Source organism: Procambarus clarkii, chromosome 6 (genome assembly GCF_040958095.1).
Source record: "Procambarus clarkii isolate CNS0578487 chromosome 6, FALCON_Pclarkii_2.0, whole genome shotgun sequence".
Lineage (NCBI taxonomy): Eukaryota > Metazoa > Arthropoda > Malacostraca > Decapoda > Cambaridae > Procambarus > Procambarus clarkii.
Window position 1 is genome coordinate 20,677,586 of NC_091155.1, and position 10,029 is coordinate 20,687,614.

Here is a 10,029-nt window from a genome sequence, read left to right on the forward strand (position 1 = left end):
GACCAAGAAGGGTATGATAGGTCAACAGGTCACGACCTGGGGGAGTGTGGCCGACCATCACGTCACGATGGGCTCAACATCTCTCATGCTTTGTCTGCTCCACTTCTCGTGTGTGGGGGAGGGGGGGGGTATTTAATATTTGTGCCTGCATGGTCGAGCTGTTAGCTCTTGGACCCCGCCTTTTTAACAGTTTGTTGTCTAATGGACTGCGTCCCACCTATTTTTCCTCTATCTGACACCGTGGGGGGGGGGGAGACCTTTTTCTGTCGAAGGCTATTTGGATAATTATAACATCATTCCGGGGCCATAATTATTAACTTAAATATTAAACTGGTATATTTGGTCCAACATTAACTCGCCTCTAATGTGATGAGTGCTTACAACTGCTTCTGTGTTTGGCGGCCAGCGATGTTACCTGGTGTTGATGACGGCGCTCTACTGGCAACTGCTGCTCCAGCTTTGTGTGAGGACTCTCTTTCTCATGTGTTGAGACTTCTCATTTACTTTGCATGATATGTATTTACATGGAGGGTAGTGTCCGTGGGGTTAGGTCACTAACACCAGTGAGGAAGAGTAGTGTCCACCTCCACTCTCCTCACTGTGAGACATGGAGGGTAGTGCCCGTGTACCTGTATAATACAGTACCTGTATTCTCAGGCTCCGTGTTTCATTTACATGTATTGTTTGTTATTTTGTAGATATTGTGAGGTGCTAGCGCTAAGATGTGCTTGAAGATACCCAGAGGTGTAACACAGGTTGTCAAAGGCGCTCTGAGGTGCTGAGGCCTGGCTGGGAGTGGTTCCAGACAATGTGGCTTGTTAGTGCCATACATGTACACTATAATTCCTTATCTTAGTATAATTCAACATGCCAGAATGTTTTAACTGTCCTTCAGTGCTTGCTAAAATTATAGTTAGCGAAGAATTAGGTGACAATTGTGATGGAGAGATGTTAGACGGGCAACCAGGAACTCCCTCAATTGGCTCAACTTATCACTGTCCTCAGAGATATGGAGACAATTGGATAGACAGAGAGGGAGAAGTTCGAGGGAGAGGCGAGGGGAGGAGGGGAGGGGAGCAGAATAAGGGAGAGATGAGGACTATGGCGTGGCAGGAGGCTGAAGGAGACACGCCTCGCTGACCACTACTACCACCACCACCTGACCTTCACCCCCCCCCCCTCCACCACAACCCTTATATCCCCTCCCTTATAATGTCTCGCCGCATTACAACCCCCAACCCCCCTAGTCTCTCACTCCACCGCCACAACCCCCGCTGCCACAACCTTCCCCACAGGAGGAGAGACAGTCACATGACAATATAATGTATGACAGTGGTCTCCCTGGCGTGTTCTGTGCTGTACATGCAGCCATGGCGGTGGGTCAGCCACAGGTGGAGTGACGCTGACCAATAAAACTCGCTCCTCGGTACAAAATTAAATTAAATTTGATGGTGCTACATAGTCTCCCCGGCTTGGTGCCTTCTTTTGATAATTACTTACTTGCTCACCTTGTTACCCTTGTGAAGGTGTAAGTGTGGGGTAGATGATCTACCCTTGTGAAGGTGTAAGTGTTGGGTAGATGATCTACCCTTGTGAAGGTGTAAGTGTTGGGTAGATGATCTACCCTTGTGAAGGTGTAAGTGTTGGGTAGATGATCTACCCTTGTGAAGGTGTAAGTGTTGGGTAGATGATCTACCCTTGTAAAGAGGTGTAAGTGTTGGGTAGATGATCTACCCTTGTGAAGGTGTAAGTGTTGGGTAGATGATCTACCCTTGTGAAGGTGTAAGTGTTGGGTAGATGATCTACCCTTGTGAAGGTGTAAGTGTTGGGTAGGTGATCTACCCTTGTGAAGGTGTAAGTGTGGGGTAGATGATCTACCCTTGTGAAGGTGTAAGTGTGGGGTAGATGATCTACCCTTGTGAAGGTGTAAGTGTAGGGTAGATGATCTACCCTTGTAAAGAGGTGTAAACGTTATTAAGTTTCTTATCTTTAATTTACATAATTGTTTTATTCCTTCCTTTCATTTTATTATTACTTTCATCTTATTCTTTCCTTTCTTCTTGTTCTTATCTTTCTTTTTCTCTTACATAGTTGTCACCTTGCATCTCACTTCCTTATTTACTTATCTCTTGCCTTCTACTTTACTGGAATTGGTAATGGTCCAGCACGGACCGACTACTCTTTATTTCTTTATTTTCTGATGTGAGGTTTGGTCATCGTTATTAGTTACCGTGTCCCTACACGGCGGCCATCATCACACGCGCCCTGTACACCACCCATCTGCACCACCACGCCACTACACGCACACACACGTATGTGATTACTGCAACCCGTTCTCGCAAATTTAATAAGTCAATATTGACTTATTAAATATGTGCATAGGTGACATACTTAACATAATAGATACCCTTAAATAGATTCATAGAAAACACCGACCTTACCTAACCTTGTTAGTATCTTAAGATAAGCATCTTATTGCTTCGTAATTACACTTATTACCTAACCTATAATAGGTATAGGTTAAGTAAAAATTGTAATTACGAAGCAATAAGATGCTTATCTTAAGATACTAACAAGGTTAGGTCAGGTCGGTGTTTTCTATGAATCTTTTTAAGGGTATCTATTATGTTTAGTATAATACTGTGTGTGTGTGTGTGTGTGTGTGTGTGTGTGTGTGTGTGTGTGTGTGTGTGTGTGTGTGAGGAAGAGCAATGTGAGGTGTACTGTGCAGCGGAGCGTATCTCTGGTCACTGATGCGTAGACTGCCTGGCCCTCCTCACTCCTCACACATACACTCACACTCACGCACTCCTCACACTCACATTCCTCACACACACACACACACACACACACACACACACACACACACACACACACACACACACACACACACACACACACACACACATACTCCTCACTACCACTCATTAAGGCTTCACGCCACAACCTTACACCAATACATCAGCCTTCCCAAGCACAACCACCTTACACATATATATGTATGTATAAACACACATCAATAATAAATATATAGTAGCAGTAGGCATCCATCAGTCTCAGGAGACTATGGAGTTGCGCTCTGGTTGTCGGTCTGGAGTGGCCTCACCACGGCGCAAAGCCAGGGTACGTTGATATTAATGAATATATATATATATATATATATATATATATATATATATATATATATATATATATATATATATATATATATATATTAGTATATTTTGGTAGCAGTCTTTCCTGTAGACATATATTATTAAATATGACCGAAAAAGTAAGATTAATAATTCTAACACGAATTTTCTCAATCTTTCGTACATTTCTTTTCACTGTTGGAGGTAAATCAAAAATCAATTCTCCAAAATTCATTTTTTTTTTATTTCTAGTCTTAATAAAAAAAATAAAAATGAATTTTGGAGAATTGATTTTTGATTTACCTCCAACAGTGAAAAGAAATGTACGAAAGATTGAGAAAATTCGTGTTAGAATTATTAATCTTACTTTTTCGGTCATATTTAATATATATATATATATATATATATATATATATATATATATATATATATATATATATATATATATATATATATATATATATATATATAATGTGTGTGTGTGTGTGTGTGTGTGTGTGTGTGTGTGTGTGTAACTTAGAAGCGGGTTTCTCTAATATACATGTCATTAAACACAACAGCACTGTGACTGTTATTATTATTGTTTAGCTACTCAGGACGAAAGATCCATGTAGCACGGGCTATATATAGTGATCCCGTAAGATTACAAGGAGACATCTAGACATTTATAAGCGTGGGGTACAGCTCACTCTACGATTCATGTAACTCCCTTAATCGTTGTGAGCGGCGAAGGGCAGGGTAAAGTGAGTTGCCTGACTACAGCTTCCAGTTGTCCGCCAGGTCTTACATCTTCCCTCTGGTTCAATGGAGGACCATCAAACAGTTGTATGATCGAGGTAGACTTCATCTGGATGTTGACTACTGGTGTCAGCTCCCTAGTGAACACAGCCTCAAGCATACGAAGCCTCGTACGGTCGTCAGTGTGTGTGATTACTGTCGTATCTTTCACTGTCTTGGTGATTAAGGATGGTGTTGTGGTGTTGAGAATGTGTTGCTTAATACCTCCGTCTTGCAAGTGAAGTGTAAGACGTCTACTCGAGTGTATTGGTGATGTGTCCAATGTAGCATATATGAGCGCAGTCTCCAGAGCTGCGTGTGTATTGATACACTACATTGGTACACCTCAGTGTGTCACAGGAGGCAGAGATGGTATCTCTCATAATGAGGCAAGACGGACGAGGGTTGTTATAATAAATGACACGACCAATCCTGGCCTTTTCACTGCAAAGTTTACAATTCCTGTCAGTTATGAGTGATTGTAACCTATCCACCGCTGCCCACTGGATGGGGGGCGGTGTGCAGGACAAACATAAATTTTGACACTAGCTCTCCACATATGTCAGTTGCTTAATTTAGAATCTGTACTTGAGGTCGATCTCGAACCCATTGTTGATGTGACGACTTATATTAAATTTTGTAACTAGCTCATCAAGATTGTAACTTGCTTAGCTAAATGAATTGTGGGGTTCAGTCCCTGAGCCCATTATGTGCCTCTGTAACCCTTTCCATTACCGCCCACAAGATGGGTATGGGGTGCATAATAAATGAACTAAACTAACTTATGTCTCGTATCACCTCATCCTTCTTATATGCCTGAGTACATGTATTTCTATAATACACTATTATGTCTTTCCCCGGGGGGCCGATTTTCCACCCCTGGAGCGTGATTATCCTCAGTCAGCTGGCGGCTTAGCTTCTTACTTACGATTTCGTTGAATTCTGCATTGGTGTAATCGTTGTTCACAACAATTTGGCGGACCCGTTCAAGTTGGTGGTGCAAGAGCTACCAAGAAGAGCATGTGCGACCTACACGACGCTTCTCTTATACCTGTCAGTGTATTCACTCTTATCCTTCATAAGAGATTTCCATAAGAAAATGTCTTGGACAATATATTATTTCCTAACTAATATTAAGATATTTTGGCTGCCCGGGACTGACCCCTGTCTCTCTCCTCCCTCAGGCTACCTTAGGCGTGTTCTCCCAACGACTGTGGACAGCGACCATTGGGCGTGTGTACATTGGGGCGGAGGTGGACGTGGTGGTACCTGCAGGCGTGGCGCGGGCGTGCAGCATCCAGCTCTCAGCCCACGCCACCTGGCAACGCTGGTCCAACGCTGACATCAGACTACAGCCTGGTCAGTATACACCTGGCTCCCACTCAAACATTATATATATATATATATATAATGGCTTATATATATATATATATATATATATATATATATATATATATATATATACATATATATATATATATATATATACATATATATATATATATACACATATATATATATATATATATATATATATATATATATATATATATATATATATATACATATATATATATATATATATATGTATATATATATATATATATATATATATATACATATATATATATATATATATATATGTATATATATATATATATATATATATATATATATATATATATTATATATATATGTGTGTGTGTGTGTGTAAATCACGAAAATTAACACGTGATGAAAAATGTGACAGTGTCTGACCACGGAGGAAGAATTCCTGTTTCAATTCTTCCTCCGTGGTCTGACACTCACATTTTCATCACGTGCTAATTTTCGTGATTTACACACACACACACACACACACATACATATACTGGTCAATATATATATATATATAATAATGTACCAGAATAAGGTTCTGGAAATTCTTCTACTCCCCAAGCCAGGTTTGACTAGTGATAACTTGGTCCAACAGGTTGTTGCTTGGAGCGGCCCGGAGGGCCCACATATCCACCACAGCCTGGTTGGTCGGGCAGTTCTTGTCAAAAACTGTCTGGCTTTTTCTTGAAGACTTAAACTTTTGTTCCGGCAATATATCTTATACTTGCTAGAATGTATAAGTATATTTGTTATACTTGCTGGACCTCTGATCTTCATAGTTCAAACAACGTTCTCTGATTGTGCCTATGGCACCTCTACTCTTCACTGGTTCTATTCTGCATTTCCTTCCGTATCTTTCGCTCCAGTATGTTGTTATTCTACTGTGCAAATTTGGGACCTGACCTTCCAGTATCTTCAATGTATATATTATTTGAGGCCTTTCTCGTCTCCTTCGCAGAGGGTACATTTTGAGAGCTTTGAGACGGTCCCAATAATTTAGATGTTTTATAGTTTCTGTGCGTGCCGTATATGTTCTCTGTATTCCCTCTAGTTCAGAGAGCTCTCTGCTGTTGTGAAAGGGAGAAGTAAGTATGGTGTGCGTTGTTACTGAGTGGCTACTACCTGGTCAGGTCAGTAGGTAGCCAGGGTAGTCCCTGTGGCGGGTACCCACACTACTCCTGGGTAGTACTGACTGTGGTGTGTTGCAGGAGGCGGTGAGGCGGCTGCCGCGGCTGTGGGCGCGGGCGCTGGATGGGAGTGGGGGCCGGAGGGCAGCATGGGCGTGGGCGTGGCACAACCCGAAGGATGTGGGCGTGGGGGTCAGTATATCACCCTGGACGCCGACCTTCTACAGGACCTGCAGCACGATGACCTACACACACTAGGTAACCTTCTTCAGCCACTCCTTCGCCTCCTCCTTCGCCTCCCCTCCTACCTGGTCAGTTCTTCTCCTTGTGCTTCCTGACGTGTCGTGCACGTCTTGGTCTCCTGACTACTGCATGTGTGTGTGTGTGTGTGTGTGTGTGTGTGTGTGTGTGTGTGTGTGTGTGTGTGTGTGTGTGTGTGTGTAACTACAGCATGTAACCATTACCAATAATAATGCCATGTGACCTTCAGGAGGGTCGCTGGTGGGCGGGTGGGCGCGCTACCGATGGGGCGTGTTCGAAGAGCGAGGCTACGACGCCCACCCTCGTTATCCCTCAGCCCACATCAAGGAGGGCTCTGTCACGCCCACAGCCTGCACGCCCACACCCACGCCCGGACGATGGACCCCCAGGATAGGGTGAGTCCCACCTTGTATCTCTTATTGTTAGTGATTTATATATTGATTTAAATGGTAATGTATGAGTGGGGACATTTCCTCACCACACACTGAGTCTTACTCAGTGCTTCTTACTTACCTCTTACTTACCTTACTTATACTCAGTGTTCCTTACTTACCCAGCAAGTCACAACTAAATGGTCCAACAACCCTTGGCTCACTAAGGGGTTACGAACCTCAATTAATAATAAAATCATGAATATGAGAACAAATGCGGACTAGGTATCATTCCCAGAGAGCTGACCGAACAGTGTTCCTCGCGGCTCTATAAGGTAATCAAACACCCCCAAGACAACCAAATATGATCATCATTTTAAACTTATCAAATGTAACATGAAGAAAACATGGAACACTATTCCCTAGATATTAAGGTCGAAGAAGAACGTTGATAATAAGGTAATATTACTAGCAGGAAATAGTGGAATGAGATCAGGCGGTGACACAGTTACTAACTTCAATAGTTTCTACCATTGGCACCTCCCTGGCTTATGAGAGCCCTCTATGAGACCACCTCTGGCGGCTATCCCAAGTCCCAGTGATGGTAGTGTAGTGGTGGTACTGTGGTGATGGGAGTATAGTGGTGGTAGTGTAGTGGTGGTACTGTGGTGATGGGAGTATAGTGATGATGATGATGGTGTTGGCAGGTCTGGGGAGTGTGAGGAAGGTGCTGACGATGGCGTGACAGGCTGTGTGTGGCTGCCAGACGACACTCACCACCTTAATACCTCTCTCCTCTACCGCTCTGACCTTCCTCAGGTGAGTACCCTCACACTCACCCCTCAGGTGAGTACCCTCACACTCACCCCTCCGGTGAGTACCCTCACACTCACCTTCCTCAGGTGAGTACCCTCACACTCACCTTCCTCAGGTGAGTACCCTCACACTCACCCCTCAGGTGAGTACCCTCACACTCACCCCTCAGGTGAGTACCCTCACACTCACCCCTCCGGTGAGTACCCTCACACTCACCCCTCAGGTGAGTACCCTCACACTCACCCCTCCGGTGAGTAAGGTCGGCTCCACCTCTAGCTAACTATGAACATATTCATATGAAATAAATGTAATGGTGTGATTCTCAAAATGTTTTATGTTTTAGATTTGTATTAAGAAAATATTTTGCAATTTAGTTTGTAAGTTAGTGAGTGACTTGCAGATGTGGGGGTTCTGCGACTATGGCAGCCACGACGAAGACGCCCCCACACCCCACAACTTGCTGTGTGAAGCCTCCAGCGTGTGGGAGGTCATACTCCAACACCCGGACATGAGGCAGCCTCCGCCCCACACTACACCACACTCCACCTCCCCCCCACACCACCCCCACACTCTCTCCCCCACACAACACACCCTCCACACCCAGGCCACCGCCGGGGACGCACCCACGCCCCTGCAGAGGTTTCCTACTGAGGAGAGACGGAGTAGTGCGGAGGCTTCCACTCTGACGCTGGACGTTACCGGCACAGAGGAGGCGCTCTCAAGCGCCAACACGTCCGCCATTAATGACACATTGTTTCTGAGTGACGTTAGACGGCGACTTTCGGATAGAAATGACATAGTTGGGAAGAGCTCGGCAGCGTCCACGACGGTCCAGCACGCCAACACCGCCCACTTGGAGGGCGGGAACTCCGCCAGAAGGAGAAGAGCTAGCAGCCAGGATATGAGGAGGGGCGTGGTCCCTCTACGTCCCAGCTTGGTTACTGCCCACATGGCCACCTCCACCCCACACCCGCCCTCTCCCGCCCACCGTCACCACGGGACCAACCTCACCACTGCGGGGCACCTGACACCCTCCCACCTCCACCATCACACCGCTCAACACCCGAGGTGAGCTGCATCACTCTCAACTCTTCAATTAGACCATGATGTATATACTTGTTTTAAGTTAAGCTTTCCAAATTTGTATCCATTGTTGTTAATTATTAATAGCTTATTTATATCCTGCTTGTGTTACACCTTACATATGTATATGTTAGGTTAGTTTTACATTTATGGATAGTTTGATTTCTGAGGTGATATTCAACCTGGCCTGAGTACACTTATATTTAATACACACCATATACATTTTAGTGTTACTCCAAGAAGATAAATACAGCTATTTCGTTCTTATGGTGTTCAATGGTAATGTAATGGGCGTGTGGTGGCAGGTTGGTGTTGATGGGAGGTGGTGACGATGTTGGTGTGAGTGTGGAGGACTCTGCCTCCAGCAGCACCCCAGCCTGGAGTGGTGGTCCACCAGCAGGGCACACGACGCCGCCCTCCCCACACTGGCCTCCTGCAGACCCGACCCTGGTGCTGCTGGCCCCCGCCCCCAGCGTGGTGGTGCTCGCTCTGGACCTCTCCGACCCCGCCGTCGCCCAGGTAACATCCCTAACTCCTCTCACCCTCTCCTACATCCACCTTCCCTCTACACCTATACTTCACTAAAACATGCATTTTGTGTTTACACACACACACACATTTGTATAGACGGGGCCTGAAGGCTGAGTGAACAGCGCTCGGGATTTGTAGTCCTAGGGTCCGGGGTATCGATCCCGGCGGATGCGGCAAGAAATGGGCAGAGTTTCTTTCATTCTGATGCGCCTGTTCACCTAGCAGTAAATAGTTACTTGGGAGTTAGACAGCTGCTACGGGCTGCGTTCCTGTGTGTGTGTGTACTCACCTAATTGTGCTTGCGGGGGTTGAGCTCTGGCTCTTTGGTCCCGCCTCTCAACTCTGTGTGTGTGTGTGTGGGGGGGGGGGTGACAAAGAGGCAGAGGTCAACCCTGGCAAGCACAAGTAGACGAGTAGCCACACACAGTACTGTTGTCCCTGCTCTACACTACTACTGTTGATATGCTACTTGTATTTTTTCAGGTGAAGATGGATGTGTTGAGAGGAGGCATCCTGCGGTGGCTGTGGGGTCTTGGGCCCCATGTGAGGGTG

At 45.1% G+C, this 10,029-nt stretch overlaps 1 protein-coding gene across 1 annotated transcript in view; it reads left to right on the plus strand.

Moving 5' to 3' along the window:
- Nucleotides 1–10,029, plus strand: part of LOC123753918 (uncharacterized) — a 72,997-nt gene that overhangs the window by 41,356 nt on the left and 21,612 nt on the right. The window contains exons 2-8 of the mRNA XM_045735888.2: nucleotides 5,096–5,270; nucleotides 6,497–6,673; nucleotides 6,906–7,071; nucleotides 7,755–7,866; nucleotides 8,264–8,931; nucleotides 9,252–9,465; nucleotides 9,961–10,029. The exon at nucleotides 9,961–10,029 is cut by the window's right edge and continues 183 nt beyond it. Of these exons, the coding sequence (XP_045591844.2) occupies nucleotides 5,096–5,270; nucleotides 6,497–6,673; nucleotides 6,906–7,071; nucleotides 7,755–7,866; nucleotides 8,264–8,931; nucleotides 9,252–9,465; nucleotides 9,961–10,029 (1,581 nt within the window). The remainder of the gene's footprint in view (nucleotides 1–5,095; nucleotides 5,271–6,496; nucleotides 6,674–6,905; nucleotides 7,072–7,754; nucleotides 7,867–8,263; nucleotides 8,932–9,251; nucleotides 9,466–9,960) is intronic.